General features: G+C 37.2%; 1 protein-coding gene and 1 long non-coding RNA gene across 2 annotated transcripts in view; one reads left to right on the top strand and one right to left on the bottom strand.

The window, feature by feature from the left end:
* LOC143729317 (uncharacterized) overlaps window positions 1–21,782 on the bottom strand; it is a 591,772-nt gene that overhangs the window by 198,882 nt on the left and 371,108 nt on the right. The gene's annotated exons all lie outside the window — the stretch shown is intronic.
* On the top strand, window positions 13,503–20,102 carry LOC143728617 (uncharacterized). The gene is made up of 3 exons (XM_077219413.1): window positions 13,503–13,719; window positions 15,784–15,820; window positions 16,430–20,102. Exons 1-3 carry the CDS (start codon window positions 13,540–13,542, stop codon window positions 16,822–16,824), a joined length of 612 nt encoding a protein of 203 aa, XP_077075528.1. The 5' UTR covers window positions 13,503–13,539; the 3' UTR covers window positions 16,825–20,102.

The raw sequence follows: 21,782 nt of genomic DNA, 5'->3' as shown, positions 1-21,782 counted from the left end.
TTGAAATGACCTAAACATCTAAGTTTATTGTACTTTAAGGCAGTAACTTTTTTACAGAGAAAACGAGACCATGAGCGATAGACTTGCAGTCTTCACAAAGGCAAGCGCAGTATAAAAGGTCATAGATCATGTAATTTTCACAAAAACTATTTCATGGCGGTTTTGTCAACTGGAAGTTTTTTTGTTTGTCAGAAAGACATTGTCGACTAACAATGACAATGACCCTGACTGAGGTTTATTAATAGTTTATTAATATTAATACCTTAAGTCTAAAATTCCAACGTTTCAGTAAACATCTTTAATATATAGAAAATTTTGAGGCTTAAATAAATGTTGATAACTTATGTCATTTTACAGGTACATTTTAATCGTAAGTCAACTCTACTTAAAGTATAGTTTAGGAACCACAGTGTTCCACAGGGCCACAGTGGTAACCCGATTAAGTTTTAACTGTTCAATTGTGAAAGGGCACTTCCTCATGCATTTTGCAAGCATAAATATAAAACTTTTTGCTATTAGAGAGCCATGGTTGTGGGATTGTCCCTTAAATGACAGATGCTAAGTTTATAGACTACGCTTTTAGCATCATTCTGTGTTGAGGTGAATTTAAACTCTTAAATTTAAAAAGCTAAGAAAAGTGTTTACTTTTTAATTTTACACACTTGAGTTAAATTAAATGTGGAATTTTTTCACTTTCAAATATTTTTTTGGTTAGGTACTTAGATGTTTAATTAAGTACAATTTTGACAGTATCTGTACTTTTTACACCTTGAATCACAGAGGACTGTGCCACTCCTGTCCCTGGTTCACAATGACAGTCCCATTTAAACATGAACATTTACACATTTGTCATTCTTGCATAACACGACAATATTGTACATTTGGTACAGGGACAGTCCCTCTGAATCGATCAGAGATTTAGTGACAACATTTCAGTTACCAATCCCAATCTTCAGAAAGCTCCGTCTGCCCACAGAGGGTTTAGGTATAACACCTTTTACATCGATGGATCAATCTAAGCACAAAGATTCAGTTTCTTTTTCAAGTTTGCTTGTGTTTTTTCTGTGTGTGATATGTTTACCTGCTTTATAAAGTTTCAGTGCCTTTGAAAATAATTTTGAAACCTTTAAATTGCTGCAATAAAGCTTAAGACTAAAATGAGCTAAAGATTAGGATTATATATATATATATATCCTATACATTTTTTTTTAATTGGTCCAACAAAATTACGAAATGTCAAAATGATAAAAAAAGATTAACACAAATTGTGAAAATTACCATGGCTGCATCCAAAAGACACAGCATAAGGTCAAGAAGTCATTTAATTAAGAATAGATCAACAACTTAAGTCCTTTACCATGATGAATCAAGCATTGTAGTCATTAAATATTTTCTTGGTAATGTATTAAGCTGAACTGAATTTGACATAGACAGGGTTTTAAGAGAATTACGAGGCGGCCGCCTTCGTCAAATTTGATGCCGCCTCTGGCTCTCGACCAAACCCGTACAGACAGTCACATGCTCAGATACACTTTTACACCGTGATGGTTCTGTTGCGGGTTCCCGGCCTGTGTCCATTCTCAAACCGTATAGTACGGTGGCCCAGTAGTGCACAACACAACGACATTTAAAAAGCAAACATAAGTTCACAACACAACGGAATTAACCCACAACACAACGAAATGAATCCACAACACAACGAAATGAATGCACAATACAACGTAAAATCCACAACACAACGGAAATGAGCCACAACACAACGGAAAATCTACAACACAACGGAAAATCTACAACACAACGAAATAAAGCCGCAACACAACGGAAATGCTCCCGACCACTAAATTTAGTTTTCCTTGCCATTGTTCAATAGAGTCAGCCGTCTATAAAAATATATCAACACCACGATTAGTTTTAACAGTATGTATAGCTAACCATTGTATATCGACATTTATTCATTCAAAATCACCTACGTGCATTATAGCTGCATATTTATATTTTTTATATTTATATAACGCTTTGACGCGCTACCACAGCGCATGATCCCTAAGGGAATGTCTGTCAATTCCTCCAAGTTGTTAAAACATATCATTTGGATTTATTCAAAATCCAAAGCTTGATTGTATTTGATAGACTGACTTAATACAGGTGGCTTTTTTCCAATACCCTTCATGTATTTACAGTAAACAATTATTTTTTAGGAGATTTCTGTAAAAGTTTTTTTTTCTTTTATCATGTTTCAACGGTTGTAGTTCCTATTAACCAGTAGGGGTGCAACGGTTCGGATCGTTTCTCGGATCAGAGTAACGGATCGGATCATTTTTCGGATCAGCAAAAAAAAAAAAAAAAAAATGGCCTCATGTCTGCACCTATAAACACACCGATAGTTAGGCCTGTCACGATTACAAATTTTGCTGGACAGTAAATTGTCCAAGAAATTATTGCGATAAACGATAATATTGATAATAAACGATAATATTGTCGTTCTGAGACCATTTTCATCTAAAATAATGATAATGGCATAATAATGCAGGTATAGCTTTTCAAAGATCAATAAACTTTTATTTCTAAAGACTATTTAACACTGAAAACATTTTAAATATCCGCAATAAATGAACAAAACAACCAAAAACAATAAAAGCAAGGGACTCTCATTCTCTGTTAACAAAAAATGCATGTCTTGTCTTACCAATGTGTGACTTACGTTCACACTGAGAATCATATGCATCACTGTGTGAGCATGCGTCTCATATGAGTATGTGCGCTAGTTTGTGTGTGTGCTCGCTTCTCATATGAGTATGTGCGCGGAGAGTTTGTGAGTGTGTGCGCTCGCGTCTCATTGAGTTTGTGCGCGAGTTTCTGTGTGTGTGTGTGCTCGCGTCTTATATGAGTATGTGCGTGGAGAGTTTGTGTGTGCGCGCGCGCGTCTCATATGAGTATGTGCGCGAGTTTGTGTGTGTGCGTGCGTCTCTCATATGATTATGTGCGTGGAGAGTTTGTGTGCGCGCATCTTAGAGTTTGCGTGTATGTGCGTGAGCGACTTTAGGTGTGTCTTTGTGCATTTCATATGTTGTTTGAGCATTCAGCAGTATACATGTATGTTTGACTACTTAGTATGTGTATGCAAGTGTTTCATATATGTGTGCGTGAATGAAGTTTGATTTAAGCCCTAGATGGCACCTTATATGAGGCAGAGAGAGAGCGCTCGAGAGAGAGAGAGAGAGAGAGAGAGAGAGAGAGAGAGAGAGGGACGAGCGAGGGGTAGTGCTGCGCGAATGCCGTTTGTGATGGCTTTAGCCCAGTCTGATTGTGCAACAAGGGGCTGCTTAAATGCTGCAGTGATAAGCGGTTGTTAAGCAGCCTTAGTTTTCACTCCTGTCAGTGAAACATCGGGGTGATGTCGCTTCAAATGCGTGGCCATGCTGCCACAGTGCCTACACATTGTCACGGTTTTATCCACTAACCTCTTTCCTTCATCATTATATTTGACAGGGAAGCCAAAATGCTCCCATACAGGGGATTTAAATGACGCGGGGCGTTCAAGCTCCTCCGTTCCTCCGCTCGCCATGACCACGCTGTGTGTGGACTGAACATGCGCACAACTTTTTTTTTTCATAAATCAATCCGCGGATCACGTGTGTGCCGAACCGAAGATATTGATCCGAACGGATCACGCATCAATGATGATCCGTTGCCCCACTATTAACCAGACTGACTTACAACAGGTGAAATTGTGGAAATAGCTCCCTGAATGCACAGTACAATATTTTTTTATATATATATAAAAACATTATGGCTACTGTAAATCAAAAAAAAAAAAATTTTAATGTCACAAAGCGTGTGGTTCCTATAGTGACCAGACTGACTTATTACAGGTAGAATTGTGCCATTACTTTCCTGTAATTCTGCAATTCGCCAAATGGTTTTTATTTTTATTTATCAAATTATATTATAATAAATTATACGTGTAACCACTTGGTGGAATTGGCAGACGTTCCCTTAGGGATCATGCGCTGTGGTAGCGCGTCCAAGCATTCTCGTGTATAAATACGCAGATATAATTCATGTAGGTTATTTTGAAGTAATATTTTATATCGATATACAATGGTTACACTTAAAACTAATTGTGGTATTGATATATTAGACTGCTGACTGACTCTATTGAACAATGGCTAGGAAAACTAACTTTACAACGCTCCGAGAGACCACTAGTGGTCGGGAGCATTTCCGTTGTGTCGCGGCTTTATTTCGTTGTGTTGTAGATTTTCCGTTGTGTTGTAGATTTTCCGCTGTGTTGTGGATTTTCCGTTGTGTTGTGGATTTTCCGTTGTGTTGTGGATTTTCCGTTGTGTTGTGGCTCATTTCCGTTGTGTTGTGGATTTTCCGTTGTGTTGTGGATTCATTTCGTTGTGTTATGGATTCATTTCGTTGTGTTGTGGCTTAATTCCGTTGTGTTGTGAACTCATGTTTGCTTTTTAAATGTCGTTGTGTTGTGGACTACTGGGCCGCCGTAGTACGGTTTGCCGATAGTGCTGCGCGGATCATAATCCGCGAGTCGGGCGGGCCAAGTAATAAAAACATAACATTACAATGAATCGAGGGTGGAGGACAGATAAATCATAATGTGTTGAGTTTAATAAAGACACGTAACTCTCATCACGGTAATATGAACGTGCGTCACTATTTTACTTTCGTTTTCAACAACTTAGGGCTAATTCTCTTCAGGGAAAACCAATCAAGGAAAACACATCACCGCTGTTGAGGCTCGCGCAGTTATTTATAACATATTATACAGTTAAGAAACATCACATGACCAGAGTGCTGTTTTCCTGAATACCATCACGATTGAAACCGAGACACTGATTTCATAACAGTTCAATAAAGTTCAAATTATGTCACTTACATTTTTGACGCAATGACTGTTTTTGTTCTTTTTCAGCAGCGAAAAATAGTTCCAAACAAAGATCACAGCAGAACCATCGCACATCTCACAGGAACACTCATTACATGTTTGATTACTGAATGATTCAGCGTGAACGAATCAGTTGAGTCAAAGATTCAATTACCAGTTCATAAACTGCCTCATTCTGAATAAAACAGCCGTTTGAACGAATCGTTTGAATGAATGACTCATTCATTAAGACGGTCACCTGCCGCCACCTACTGGCGGTTTAGCTTCAAAGTAGCATTCCTTTCATATTTGTATATTCAAAAAATATTTAAAACAATCTCATAATCTCATTTAATACAGTTGTAATTTTACAATGTAAGTAATTTAATGTGATTGGTAACAGCCTAGTGTCTTATTCTAATTGAATGTATTGATCACATTTAAAGCAACACCAAGGAACTTTTCCTCTGCGGTCGCCCTACAGGTTGGAAGCGGAATTGTCCATTACCGCTGTCGTAAATAATTTAGCCTACCGCAGCCTACTGTCGTACGCGCACGCACGCTGTTTATCCAGCACCGGCTTTGGAATCAACAATGGCCACAGACAAGGTACAGTATGATGCATGATTTTATGAAAGACATCACAAACAAAGAAAAACTATGTATCAAATTTTGTTGTTCTTTTTGTGCCCCGGTTACTACCCGAAGTTACATAATGCCAGTAAAAGCGATACAGACCATGTCAGGCTATGGCAGATATGTCTTTTAACCTATTGTAGGTCGATGTACCATCACAAGGGTCTTGGAAATATATTATGAAGGTTGAAAAACTACATAGTGTTACTTTAAGAATTTGAAATGAAAGATGGAGCATACATTTAATACAATTAGGGGGGAAAATGCCCTTTATAAAGGTTAAAAAAATATTGTGATAAGAGTGTTTTCCAACAGTGATGTAATGAAACATTGACAATTTAAGTTTGAAGGGAGTAAAGCCTCTGTTTAGGCCAGTGTGTCTCCACCCTGCTCCTGAAGGACCCCCAACACTGCACGTTTTCTTTGTCTCCCTAATCAAACACACCTGATTCAACTCATCAGCTCATTATCATATGGGGATATATGTGATAATGAGCTGATGAGTTGAATCAGGTGTATTGGGGGGTGTTGCAGTGTTGGTGGTCCTTCAGGAGCAGGTTTGAGAAACACTGGTTTAGGCTATTAAGACAATATAATTTTGCCAAAAGAAGAACTTTTATTTCAAATAAATATATATATTTTTTAAATCAGCCTACTTTACCGTGATATGTTACCATATTATCATGCTTAACACAGAAGTTGAATAATTGTAGTGTGATGATCAGATGCAGATATCTAAAATCAAACAATATCATAGGTTTGGGCGATTGGCGGGTGGATTAGGGTGACTCAAAGTGCACCAAATTAATGAATTATCTTTAAAATGTACAAAATTTTCTATTCTACGCTATATGATGGTCTACGAAAAAGAACTTTTTTATTATCTTATTATTAAAATACATGATCAGAATTTTACCACCTCTTTTTGAGCCAGGAAAAACCCTGATAGATGAGGTTATTTGTAGTGGGGAAATAGTGGTGAGTGTGGCATAAGAACATGAATGTTAGGAACCATCCAGCGGTTTATGTGTGTTTGTGATGGTGTATGTGATGATTCAGGTACTGTAGTGAGATAAGGTGAGAGAAAACCCAAACACTTAGTTATTTACACCCTCATCTCTTTTATCATAAGAGAATCGCACAAACTTTCTATAAGCTGACTTGCCCTATACAAATTTTTAAACAATTAGTTTTCGTATTCCCTCCTCTGTGAAATTACCTCGGTCACTGCCTTCCTGTCCCAGAGGGGCTTCCCCCATCCCTTCTGACCGACCGTCTGCTGGACAGAAGTGCGATATAGGCTTTCTCAGTGTTTCTACAAAACACATATAGGCCTAGATACATCACGATCGAGAAGAGGTGTTGATGGTGGTTACAAATGCGACCCTATGCTTAAGTGTTCTCTGACTAGTCGACTTCTGCTCGAAAGGTACAAAACACTGGTGGGATTTTGAATAAAGAAACAACTCATTAGAGGCAGTGTGACATGACACAGTGATACAAAACAATGGGCCTAAAAGACCCTCAAACATTGCAAATATACTAACAAAAAAAAAGTACTCTTTAAATATTTTAAAAGCATCATGCTTTTACCTATTTTCACAATACAACTATTAACACACTTTAAAATAATTGTACTTTAGTATATTTTCAAAAAAATATTTTAGAAAAATATACTTGAAGTTAAAACTGTTTATTTACACTTTACTTAAAATATATATTTTAGGTATATTTTTAACTGTGTTATGAAAATGATCATTGTAACAATGCCTTGAAGTATACTTTCAAAATGCATTATAGTATACAATAATATATTGTACAAAGTAGCCAAGTAATATTTGTTTATTAATGTGCATTTTTGATATTGAAGACAAAGTGTGCTATTTGTAGTATTTGGAATTTAAGCCAAAGGTAGACTATTACTGAGCATATAGCCTATACTTTTACTCAAATATATTAGTTTGCATGTTTTGTGCATTCGTTAATGACTAAATGATTGCTGGTATTCACTTTGTGTAGGTCCTTATGAAGCACAGCAAAAATTCAACTAGTTCATTTCGTTGTGCTTTTCCTTTGTACATTTCAATGCTTTAAAACTGTCTTTTGTTATCATTTGTTGAATGTCACTGCAATAAAAAATAACAAGGTTTAAGGTTCCACTTTTACTGTAAAACCAAAATTTCTAGAACACCTGAATGATTCCAGCAACACTTATTTCCAACAGAAGAGCAGATATAGAATATCCCTAAATACATTAACCATTACCATTTAATTTATTTATTGCTAAGATCTTCTGATACCTTACCTTATGAAGCTTTAAAACTGTGTAATCTCTGTGAAATAACTCCACAACCATATCAGTGTCCAAATAAACATTTTGCACCCTACACTGATGTTTCTTGTCATGTTCTTTCTTTGACCTTATGTGTTGCACTGTGTGCCTGAATGATACACAATGATGATCATTGATACAAATGCACAATCTATTTTGTTGCACAATAAACACTCATTCAACATTTTTTAAAAGTCATAAAGTTCTATAAACATGTATGTTCTTAATTGGGCTTCAATTAGAGGCACTTCTGACTTGAACTCTTGAAAAATGAAACCTTTAAACGTTGTTGGATTGACGTTAAAACATGACATCCTGCCATTTTCATCACTTAAGATTTGCATGACAAAAGTTTGGAATCACTGATTTGAGAAATGTTATAATTTTATAGCAGGCATGGTCAAGGATGCCTTAAATTGATCACAAATGACAGCAAAGAAATTTTTAATATTCCAAAAAATTATAATGTTAAATAAAATGTTCTTTTGTACTTGCTATAACTATATTTACCTTTTTTTAAATAATCCATTAAACCTGCTGAGAAACGAGGAGCGTGAACTAAAATAAGAAGTTGCACTCGCATGCCCGGGAAACTCATGAATATTCATGTAGGCTCCGCCCACTGCCTCTACATTTGCGCTACTCACTTTTGCTCTACATTTCACATAGATCAGTGGTGCAAAAGAGAGCGTGCGCGAAACTTGTCACTTGAAAGCGAAAAACAGTGTTTGAGATTCGTCGCAGCAGTTTCAAGCAGTTGTAGTTATGTACTTGTCTGTGCTAGAAAAATATACAAGTGAGAAAAAATTGTACAAGTGTGCAACTCTCATTGGATGAATTCACATACTGATTTGTGGCTGAGCAAAATTTCTCCGTGACTACATTTTTTGATGCAGGTGTGTAAATGGGGTTTGCACCATATTCACTGCAGCAACTGTAGCAAACATGTGAACGTACGAGTTTATTAATTTGTGATTTGTAGAGTAGGATTTGTCCACCTGCAATGAAGAATTTGAGAAGGTGTAACTGTTGTGTTGTGTTTGTGGGAGAGAGAAAAAATTGTTTTAAGTTTGCAACTCTTAAAACATTTCTCTGTGACTTCAAATTTACTGATACACATGTGTGGCTATTCTCTACAAATACAAATTTCACTGTCGCAGGCGTTCAGTTGATTTGCATCAAAAATACCTTCATACAAGTGACTCCTCCCCCATTAAAAACATTGTAGGCATATTTACTAAATTTATTACATTATTTATTATAAAAACCCCTCAAAGGGGTCACGACAGTAATCCATATGACCCCAGCTGATGAATCAACGTCTTCTGAAGCAAAACGATATGTTTGTGAGGGAAAAATACTCATATTTTAAGCTTTTTAAACGGTCAGCCATCTGTCATCAGCCAACTGTCAAGACGGTGTAGAAGTCGTGAGATTTAACTCACGTGACAAGTGAGGTAACGTATAATTGCAGAGCTCTGTAATTGAATTAAAGAGCTCTGCAATTGACCCTTACCTAAGCCACGACCGAAAATCGCCACTGGCCAATCGTGTCTTAGCAACCGTAACTAGGCGCGGGAGGTCTGGCAAGCTTTCGAGCGAGGGAAACATGACGAAGCGTTGTGCGTATGGATTGTGCAAATCTGATACTCGGTGTCCTAAAAGTTTGGACGGGGAGTGGAATTTTTTTCCTTCCCGAAAATCTAAAAGCCAAGGGGAGAAATGATGTGCGTGATCAAGCAGTGTGAGACCTCATTCACAAATACATGCCCACAGGATTAACAAAAACACCTATTGCTTGAAAATAATGACGGTTCTTTGTTCATAATGCATATATTTTAACGTAAAATAAGACGATTAAAGACAAGACAGAGGTTCACTGACATACTTTTAAATATATTTCAGCATTTTGTTAATCAACGGCCTAACGTTACTACCCCTGACTGAGTAACTTTAACCCAATCCGATCGCGGCTCTCCCGGTGTTACTGTTATTCCACAAGATTTATGGATAAGCTGTTTGATTTATAATTATTAGATTATTTTCAAATTTCACTTACCCTGCTGTGCACGGAAATGGCTGTTCCTCAATTTGTGTGTTTCCCATTTGAATGGTCAGCGTATGAGGCGCTGCTGCGTGCGCTGGGACTATAGGCTTTAGCTTCAATTTGTATGAAATTATTCGCTAATCGGTTGCATATTATGTCGTGGATATAGCCCTCGAATGCATACTGCAGTCCCTTTTGTATTGCTCTCTCAGATATTTCACGTTCGCCAAAAATTACTAATCTCATTGGGAATGTCTGACACCGGTGCATACACACTGTAATAGACGTGCCAGGCGCGAAAGCTTGACAGGCGTAGCAACAGTAACTAGGGAGGGTGGGGCTTAGCGAAGGGTCAATTGCATTATTACTAGTAACAATTCAATTGTAGAGCTCTGTAATTAAAAATGAATGAAGTCAATGGAGACATGACTAGTAAAATGAATCTGTAGAGCTCTCTAATTGGAACTGTTACTAGTATGGAATTAGAGAGCTTTCTAATTGTTATTGCTACTAGTAAGAATTGAATTGTAGAGCTCTCTAATTGAATTCTTACTAGTAAAAATGCAATTATGATGAGTAATGCACCATTGCAAATCGCATTGGCCTTCCCTTGAGTTTCACTTTAAAGGTGACATTTTGTTAAATGAGACAATAGAGATTTGTTCTAATGCTGTTTTTGGAAACATGCATCTTGTTAAAGAATGCCATACCTCTTCAATCTCAAAAGGAAAGGAAAAGAGAAAGGATGGAAAATGTATGGAATAAGCTTCCAGCCTTTTGTTGTTGATTTTTAAACCTCTGAGTCTGAGTTGTGAAAAAGATTCTGAAAAGATGTAGGCTATATTAGTGTGGCGGTGGGGTACACATAACAGGGCTTAGGCCCACAATTAGCAGACTACGCCACGATGGGATTTACACCCAAAGAAGTTATTTTATTATAGCAAGGCACTCAAGTTCGTTGATGGATTAGCCAGAGACAGTGGTTCAGTACAAAAATAGAATTTTATTCTTTCTTTTTAAAAATCAAGGAGCACACACACAGTAATTCGCTCCAAAAAGTGTTTGGATTTCACAGCAAACAAAATGCACTGTACACCAAATCAACAACAAAGCACACACAGTCACTACACTCTCTATTCACAACACACACACACACACACACACACCCAAGCGAGGAAGAGAATAGTGCGAAATCTTACCAGTGGGAGGCTAGTGGCTCAAGCAATGAGCATCCATGGAAAATACCCCAATCACACCTGCTCAGTTCAAGAGGGACAGATGAAAGTTAAACAAATTATCACACACACAAGTTACAGTAACCCTGTGGCTAATAAACCACACGTTCTAAAGCCCAAGGTATACTAGGGCTAACGATATAAATTAAGGCTAACAATCACAGAGTAAATCAAAATGAACAATCAAACACGAACAAAATAAACCATACACAATAATAAACAAAAAGAAAACAACTTAACCTATGCAAAAAATAAAAATAAAATAGAAAAGAACAAAACAAGTAAAGTGGTGTCAGTCCATCAAACACACTCTAAACTCAAACCCGATTCACAACAAGGACAGGTATAAGAAATCCAACAGTTAAACAGGCAATGGTGTAACAAGCTAGCTAACCACGGGTCCAATAATCATAAAAAAAAGTTTATTTGTTGTGGGAAAGAGCAACCGGGTAACGTACGACGAAGAAACCCGTGAGTTGGCGTAACGTGGACAACATAATCAAAGCTGCATTATGTTCGGCGACGATGTAGCCAACTAGCGGCCGGACCCCGGCTAAATACACAGGATGTCTACTTACAAACATATCCCGCCGTGACCATTCAACTATCTCTCAGTGTAGCAACATACCTATGATTAACAGCGTTGTGTCACGAGCCCCAAGCTGTGATTGCCAATAACAGGGCGCACACTCAGGTGATGAAAGGGCGGCTGCAACACCGGGGATTCTACAAAACAAAACATTCCCTATAAGCCCAAGTTATGAAATCAAGCGAGTGGAAAGAGAAACGGAGCAAGTAATACCTGGGGCGCTACGGTAAAACGGATAACCAAGGCAAACGTCAGGTCGCTGAGCAGGTAAACAAGACAACGGTCGCGTTCCGGTGACGTCACTTGTCAAAAGAAATGGCCCAGTTTATAAATGGGCTTGGCCATCGCGGTTGGCTCGCAGTTAACTGTCCAAAAGCATCGTAGGCCAATATCGATCGCCATTTCCATTGAACTCTATTGGTAACGACGGAACTTGCGACGATAGGGGAAACGCACCCCAGAGCCGCTCACCGACAGCACAGTAGCACTTGGGGAGGAACAGACAACTGCGTCCTGCTACATTAGCATGCTGGAGCCTGGAACTCTACTGTATTTGTTATTAAAAATGTTTTCTTTTGTCAAATCAACTTAAGGTGATGATACACAGGGCAACTGTTTGAGCAATGTTGCTGGGCAATGTTGGCGTCAACGGGCAACCAGAAGAGACACAGGCAGGGCCCACGACCAATCTAAACTATTCAGATAGTATTTCTATCTAGATAATTTTAAATGGGAAAGTGCCCAAGCATTTTAAATGGAAAGTTTTTCAATGGGGAAAGTGCCCAAGCAACATTGCTCAAAAAGTTGTCCTGTATCATCACTTTCAGACCATTAATGTGCTTCAGATAAAATAATAATTTGAGTTTCTGTTAATTAAATCAATCTCCTTTATTGTATTAATTAACTTTTTAAAAAATATTCAATTAGGCCTAACTAAACACTTTAAGACAACCAGGTTACTTACTACTTCAGTTAGTTGAACCAACAAATATTTTCTTTACAGTGCTTACATCACATTGAAACAATTTAATGGAAAATGAAAATATTGTTAAACATTCTGCTATTTGCAGCACCCCAGTAAACTCAACATCTATGAAACTTTGCAAGCTTGTAATTTTCTGGATATATATATATATATATATATATATATATATATATATATATATATATATATATATATATATATATATATATATAAATCTAAGACTGTGGTTTTATATTTAAAAACACACAAAGACCTTTTCACCTTACATGCTAAAGTTTGAAGTATAAACTTTTGATGTAACGCAATATATTTGATCTGGTTTAAGTGGTCTGCCATTTACAGGCCACAATGCTGAATTTATATATATATATATACATATATATATATAGGTCTATATATGCTACAAAGAAAAAAGAAATATATATATATAGCCTATATGTATTTTATGTATCCTTTGTCCATGCAAATATATATAGGAAATAAATTAATTTCGTAAACATTTCTTTGCAAATAATAAAATACATATTATTATTATTATTATTATTATTATTATTATTATTATTATTGAAGCTTAAGAAACATTTAGTAAGCATTTCACTTTGCATCGGGCGGGATTAGCCTACTTGAGGTAAGTGTGTGAAAGACTGGTCTGAATAAGCCAACACATCAAAACTACAGCATCCTCCACACACACGGCCTCTGGCTCGATGCGTTGGAAGGGGGTGTTTTTTCGGGGTTTCGTTTGTTCCCTCCTCCGCCTTTTCACCGTTATAAAAGCGCGATGTTTCTTCTCAGGGCAGATAAACTCACTCTGTCCGTCACAAGGTATGGACTCAAATGATGCGCGAGAGTGTTTAGAGAGCGGCGCTGGAGCGCGCTGTCGCTGTGGCAACGGACGGAGGAAAGCGCTCGCGGTGTTCGTCATGCAGGGTTTATTAACTGCCGCTTGTGCTGCCCTCAGCATCAACATCTATCTCAACCAGAAGCCTGGATCCAGCGAACAGCCTGTAAGAACTCGTTTCTGATCTAATTTCAGTTATTTAAGGACTATAATATTGATTGAGTGTTGTAGATGATGTATGATGTAGTAACTACAACTTAAAGTGCAGTAGAAAGTCCTTTAGAGGGCAGTGTTGACCATGAATGTCAATGGTTGGTTTGAAGTGAAGCTCTTCAGACGTGTCAGAGCATAGGCATAGATTATTCACTTAAATATCTGAGAATATAGATGAACTTTTGTTTTGAGATTTTCTTTTTGAGATTTTCTTAATTTTTGTTGTTGTATTATGTGGATTTGAGTGGGATTTCAATGAGAGCAGTTTGTGTTTAGTTTAGAGCTAACGTTATTCGTTAAACCACCTGTCTCAGGGAGTTGTTTCATGTGGTCTTGTTGTATGTCTCAGAGTGTGGTCTCATTGAGCTTTGCCTTGGCATGTCCCTTTTGGGAAACCCCTGTTCAAATTTATGTGAGTTTGTTTTTAAAATTTGTCCCTGAAATGGATAGAGGGTCAACCTAACTGTTGAGGTCAAGAGGTGTAACTTTCCATGTCAAAGTTGGGGGCCTATACTAATATCAGATAACGCTACCCACAAATGACACTTACTAAAAGATCCAGCTAGAACAGGATAGTAATGCTCCAGTTTCCATTCCATCGCTCCATTCTCGTAATATCCCCACTGTGAGTGCCCACACATGTGATGTGCACACACTATTTGGGTTGTACCCGCTCCTGAGAAACTGTCTGAAAGGGCATTTTATTGGGCTACGGTGTTAAGTTTTCTCTATGCAGGCCTTTTCAGCCCACATGTTTCACAAATGCTGTTTTGCTGTGGTCAATAAGTGTTTTTGTGCGATTCTGTTGATTTGACAGAGGATGGAATTTTCCATGTCTATCAGAATGAGTGTGTCTGGTATTTCTCATCACTTTGATCATTGCCCTTTCTGTATTTTGAATCAACTTGGCCTGGATACCAAGTGGTGACCCAACACAGTAACAAAAATTGTTTGTTGTAAAATAAAAGTCTCTAAAATCAAAACAATGAAATGTTTGTTTTATTAATAACATCAAATAGGCTTAATGTAAACATTCACAATTTTGTAAATGCATAATTAGAAGCAGAAGTGTGATTTCTCAGCTTAACATGAAGACTGCATTAATAAAATCAAAAAAAAAAAAATTTGATGACTTTATATCGAGTCATTGGCTGATTTTCTAAATCTATAGTTTAAAATAACATACTAAAAACTAAAATCAGTTTGCTAGGAGTGAATATGAAAAATATTAATTTTGAAATGTGCTCTACACAGTTGTGTACTGATATGTGCTCTTAAAGGGACAGTACTGTTCCAGGTCACTCGATCTAATTGCAATTGTTTGAGATAGGCCTTACTTAAAAAATTGTGCAATTTAAATTTCAATTACATTTTGCCATCCAAAAAAAGTAAAATTTTATTGCAGCTATATTATATTATATATACTAATTATATATATATATATATATATAACTATATATATAACTATATATATATATAACTATATATATATATATATATATATATATATATATATATATATATATATATATATATATGTTGACATTTAAATTCTATAATAAGTTTTCACAGATTTATTAAAACATTTATTTTTAAATTATATACATTTCAAAGATAGGCTTACACTATAAGCGACATGAAGAAAACAGAATAAAGACGTTAACGCTATCGTCAGTTCAGAATTCATAAACGTGACAGGCTTATTCTGTTCTTTACTGTAATCTATTTCCATCACTTTGTGTGCTAATGGCAGGTAACTGATACAGTGATGATGTTTTCTCCTCCAGTGTGATTATGATTATTACTGTTATGATTATGAAGCTTTATAGAGAGTCTGCATTTATGCTGTTTTAAAGAGAGAGAAATATCTTCACTTTGAATGTGTGCTGATGATTTGTTTTGCTATTCCAACTATGCATGATTATATGGTTAGTTGGATTTTGTACATTTACATTTGCAGTTGGATACTGTATATTTAATATATTTTTTAACAGAGCATTAAACTTTTGTTTTGCAGGTTTCACAGGACAGAGGGATTTACATGACCAGTCAAAGTAAGTGTTCCTATTATCTTTCAGATTCATTTTCAGTAAACAATACATCCTCCTATAAAGAGTCTAAGCAGATAGAGTGCCATAAAGTGCCACAAAATAATTATATACTTGTAGTTTTTGAGTCAGTGATGTCGTGTTCCCCTTTTTTTTTGACATATCTATGAACTTATTCAGAAAATGCATTCAACTTGTATTAATTTCTGAATTAAGAGCTGCAGACCCTTATGACTGTGTTAAGGTGAATAAGTGTCTCATATCTCTAATATCACATAAGTTGACTTCTTTATATCAGAGCAAAGTCAGTTCGGATTCTAAAATGTAATTTGATTTAAGTCCCCTGAAACATTATATATATATATATATATATATATATATATACATATATTTTTCAAAACCAAATGAAATCGACATAAATAAAACGAGCACATTTCTAACAACTTGGCACATTTTTTTCCTTTCTTTAGACACTTAACTTTTTAGCATAACTACTTACGAAAGGTGAAATCAGCTTACTATCAGTCTCAGAAGAAACAGTCCCAGATATAGAAGAAAACTAAGCGACCATCTAATTCTCACTTCTGTGTGTGTGTGTGTGTGTGTGTGTGTCAGAATTAGATGGAGATGAGCCCAGATTCCAGATCATCTGGAACCAGACAGTGCATCTGTACGATGAGAAGAGGGTGAAGCTGCCCTGTGGAGGACCCTACATGGTCTATCTGTGGGCTTGTATGAAAAGCTTAACAACAAATGACATGGTTGCCAACCTGACAATAGAAACAGGGGACAAATCGTTCCACCTGCTGACCCTACAGGCCAACGGGTGCAAGGAAATTCAGAAAGTGATCATGCTGTCTGAAAGAAACGAAGTCACGATGAAAGTCGGACACGACGAAGGCACCATCAAAATTACTGAGCTCCTCTTTGGCCTGCACTACATGCTGGGATCCCAGTGCTTCCCTACTCCACTTGATGCGGAAAGCTACATGCGTGTCTCAATTGGATAAGAAGCTTTTTAGGTGCTCGTCCTTCAGAAGAGCCGTTTAGTTTTTATAATAAAACTATGGCATGACCCTCAGTCTTGAATTACCATGAAGAAATCTCTCGCTTTCACCCAGTTTGAAATATTAGGATGATGCCGTAGTCAAAACTCGCCCTGGACCAAAAAGTGGTCCGTTTTTCCATAGAGGAAAAGTCTTTGTTATTTTTCCACACTATATTATAGCTTCCAGGCTCTTCAAGTCGGACTATTTGTCAAACACCTACAGTGGAAGTGGGCGATGACGTGGTATTAACCGCAATTGCACTATGTCCTCACCACAATCTGGATTACTGGTGGTTCCATAAGCTCTTCGAATGTATTGAGACTCCGTGGTTGGAAAGAGAAAGGAAGGCCTTTAACTGAAGTTCAACCAGCTGCAGATCATTTTGAAGCTACTTCTGATATAGCACTGTTCTTTTGAGAAGGAATAATTAGAATGTCCTCAGATATTGTCCTGATTCAGCTTTTAAATACTGACAGCAATAATGTTCTCGATGTTTGTCATTATCATTATATTTATATCAAAACTGGAAGATCCCCCATATACGAAAGGATATATCCAAGGGTAACATTTATATTGCAGTTTCCTCTTTGGAACAGACTTTGAAAAATGTTTGTTGTGTTTGTAGTACAGAAATTAATGTTTTTTTTTTTTATGATGCTTAATTGTCTAAAACAGTTTAATTATCTAAACTGTATGTGATCGAATGTTTGATGCTTTATTTAAATCAGAGTCATTGGATAATGTAAGGATTGAATCCACACCGTCAGAACTTTAAATGTTCTGGTAGTGCACTTTCCCTTTAAGAGCACATGTCGGAAAATGTATTTATTGAAATGAATGTTTTTTTATTTTTTTATTATTTTTATTATTATTTAATCAGACCACTGTTATAGTGATTGTGAACTAAAGCACTAAAAACCTCAAAAACAAAAACCAAACAATCATCCACATCTCATTCATTCGCTCATCTCATGAAAATTAATTTAAATTCAGTCATTTTCCAGAAGTTTTAAGTTTATTTTGTTTTATTGTCAGTGCAATGTGTTTGTGTTTATCAAACATGATCCTAAATGTCTAACTTGCTCAATCAAACCCCTGCTGCAATTTATCTACTGATCTTTTATTTATACAGCAAGGTTTGAAATTCTATTGTATAGCTATTATACACCATAAATAAAGATATGCTGAAATATTTTAGCCGTCTGCATGTATTTTTCAATCATTTTGCATCATTTATATTCTTAGCCAATATCTTTGCTTGTTTTCCAGACCAGTTTTCCATTAATTCACCGCATAAGCAAATCTGCAAAAAACATTTAGACAAATGTATCTTGAATATGTGTATTTTGTCTTGTGGCAAAATTTCTTTTCAAATTAGACTGGTAACACTTTACAAACACTTCATTAATCAGGTATTATTTAATTAATGACAATCTATAATAATGTGAGATTTTATTTTGTGATTATTTTGTATGTAAATTGGGTAATTTGATTTGCTGTTCATGGGTGATGCAATGGTGACGTTATGAATATGTATGGGAAATTGGCGCGCTGACATGCGCAGTTATTGGCCCTGTCCCAAATGGCACACTCCGGACTTGTGAACTTCCTCAGAGTCCACACTTTGGTGACGTCATGTAGTGCAGACATATAGGGCCCTTGGCACGAGTCCTTGAGTCTCACGGATTGAGAGGTATTTTTGGGACAGACTCAATCGAGCCTTATCCCTCTCCATACGGAGCCGAATAAACTGAAAGGTCATATCATAAGTCCCTTTATTAGATAAAAATCAGAAATATCATATACAAATATTTTACTATTTGTACTAATATTTAACAAGCTACAGTTAGTGCAAAATGCAGCCGCTAGAGTTCTTACTAGATCAAGAAAATATGATCATATAACACCAATTTTATCATCTCTACACTGGTTACCTATCAAATTCCGTATCAATTACAAAGTACTATTACTGACCTATAAAGCCCTAAATGGTTTAGCTACTGTGTATTTAATGGACCTTCTATCGCCCTACAATCCATCGCGTTCTTTAAGATCACTAAATTCGAGGCTTCTGGTCATTCCTAGGATATCTAAGTCCACTAAAGGAGGGAGGGCGTTCTCACATTTAGCTCCAAAACTCTGGAATAGCCTTCCTGATATTGTCCGAGGCTCAGACTCGATGTCCCAGTTTAAAACTAGATTAAAGACGCATCTCTTTAGCCAAGCATTTACATAATGCTTACCTTTTATACCACTGCTGAATCAGATCAATGAACAATATACACGTTCCTGTGTATATTGCGTGAATGACGGGTGGTTGGGTAGATATTGTGTTTTGTGGTAGGTGGTATGCCATACGGAACCGTTGCCACTGAACCTGCTTTAACGACGACAGTGGGGCTCGACAGCCTTAGTCAAACGGGTCGGCGCGTATGGTTGGTCTGCGGAGAGATTGTGAGATTGTGGTTGGGTCTCAGCAGCAGGAGGGATGTAGAGGTCAGTAAGCAGGGCTGAGTTGAGTGGGGGACGGAGGGGGGTGACTGTGGGACGCAAGAATCACTGTCTTCATGTTTTTTATCATTTACGCCCGTGTTATGGAAATCATTATGAACAGCAGCTACGCTAATTATTTTCCCTTTTTGCTTTTCTGCTGTTATCTCGGGACGTGAGTCCCGAGAAAAACGGCGTTCGTCAGCTCCAGTTTGTATCCAGCCTTTCACGGAGACTTCAGATACCCCAATCACAAAGCCTGTGAAGAGACGACTCAACACCGGCGATATGGACCCTCTATGGTGGACGGCACTGATCCTCAACAACTCGTCTCAACACCGGCGTGATTACTTGGACTTCCAAATGATGGAAATGGATAAATATTCTAAATGTTCCGATCCAATCTGCCTTGTAATGCTGCCCGAATCATAAATCATGCACTGTTCCTTCGTTGGCCAGAGGAGAACTGGCCCTCCGACTGAGTCTGGTTTCTCCCAAGGTTTTTTTCTCCATTCTGTCACCTGATGGAGTTTTGGTTCCTTGCCACTGTTGCCTTGGCTTTTGGCTTGCTTAGTTGGGGACATTTAATATTCAATAATATTATTGATCTGCCTTGCACTTGGTGGACGTTGACTCAATTTTCTTTTAGAAACAAACTCTGTTATATTATTTTCATGTTATCACTGTGAAGCTGCTTTGATACAATCTGTATTGTAAAAAGCGCTATATAAATAAAGGTGACTTGACTTGACTATTTAGCATCGATCGAGAACAGGATTTCTTTTTTCCCCCCAAATCTTACATCCATGTCAAGCACACAGCCGGCTTTTACAGTTCTATATTTTGTTAATGTTTATGCCACCTGGGCATTAGACAATACATACATGCTTATTTAAATTATGTATTGTACATAATAATACATAATGTTCCATTTGAACTAAGATTACAATTTTAACACAGAATGAAAATGTGCGTGAGTTTCAGATGAATTTACAGGTTTAAATATTCATACTACGTCTACCTATGACTCAGTAAAGCCCTGATATTCGGTTATATTTATTTAATGAATCATAATGCGATCGTATTATTGTTCAGCGCGCTATGTTTGAGACATCAACCCCTGGTCGATGACCATTTTGTTTGTATAAACTGTAATAACTGGTAAAATGTACACCTAGGTCATAAAAACCGTAATGATATTTAGGCTACACTTAAATACTTTCTTCTCAGACATGTTAACAATTGTCCGTGAGCGAATTCTCCTCCCATCCGTTGTCTGATTGGCCTTTCGCAAGGATTCCTGGGTAGTTAAAGGGATAGTTCACCCAAAAAAGAAAATTCTGTCAGTATTTACTCACCCTCATGTTGTTCCAACCTCGTAAGACCTTCGTTCATCTTCGGAGCACGAATTAAGATATTTTTGATTAAATCTGAGAGCTGGATCACTCCTCCATACTAGTCCATAGGCTTCTAAGGGATTTAGAACTTGCCGGCCCCGAAAAGTTATTAAAGACATCGTTAAAATATTCCAAGTGACTACAGTGGCTCAATCTTAAGTTTCTCAAGCGACGAGAATACTTTTTGTGCACAAAAACAAACAAAAATAACGACTTTATTTCAACTATTCATTTCCTTCTCTGTGGGCCTCGAGTCAGTTCACTAGTATAATAGCGTAAGCTTCTGTTGTTGTACGTCACACACATCACACACATGATCAGCGTCGGCCAATAGTGAGCCTACGTGTGACGTAACGCTACGCTATTACACTACGTTAACTGACTTGAGGCCCACAGAGAAGGAAATGAATAGTTGAAATAAAGTCGTTATTTTTGTTTGTTTTTGCGCACAAAAAGTATTCTCGTCGCTTGATAAACTTAAGATTGAGCCACAGTAGTCACTTGGACTATTTTAACGATGTCTTTAATAACTTTTCGGGGCCGGCAAGTTTCAATCCCTTAGAAGCCTATGGAGGAGTGATCCAGCTTTCAGATTTCATAAAAATATCTTAATTTGTGTTCCGGAGATGAACGAAGGTTTTACGGGGTTGGAACAACATGAGGGTGAGTAAATACTGAAGGAATTTTCATTTTTGGGTGAACTAACCCTTTAAAGTGTGTGGAGCCTGCATCCATGTAGGCTTCGCGGAAGACCACTTCAAGGGTACAAAGGGGGCGCTGCTGAGCAAATTTAGTGTTAAAATGATGAATGGGAGGGCCTACGGACTTTAAGTCTTTTAAGCGCAATTTAAGTCCTCGAGATCGAAAGTCCACATGAAGTTCGCCATTTGGGATAGAGCCATTGTGATGTGTAAAGAAAGGGACTTGCGCAGAAAAAAGGCATGTTTGAGATGAGCAAAATCTGCCCAGAACCGATCAACGGTGATCCCCGCGAGATGCGTGCCGGTTAGAAATGTGTCCAAGTGCGGTCCG

This window comes from Siphateles boraxobius, unplaced genomic scaffold, assembly GCF_051911475.1.
Source record: "Siphateles boraxobius isolate OS27281-9 unplaced genomic scaffold, OSU_SipBor_1 8, whole genome shotgun sequence".
Taxonomy (NCBI): domain Eukaryota; kingdom Metazoa; phylum Chordata; class Actinopteri; order Cypriniformes; family Leuciscidae; genus Siphateles; species Siphateles boraxobius.
This window is presented reverse-complemented; position numbering and strand designations above follow the sequence as displayed.

Coding starts and splice junctions, on each gene's coding strand:
- LOC143728617 (XM_077219413.1), top strand. CDS start 13,540: ATGGACTCAAATGATGCGCGAGAGTGTTTAGAGAGCGGCGCTGGAGCG. Junction 13,720..15,783: donor CTGGATCCAGCGAACAGCCT/GTAAGAACTCGT, acceptor TTTGTTTTGCAG/GTTTCACAGGACAGAGGGAT. Junction 15,821..16,429: donor GATTTACATGACCAGTCAAA/GTAAGTGTTCCT, acceptor TGTGTGTGTCAG/AATTAGATGGAGATGAGCCC.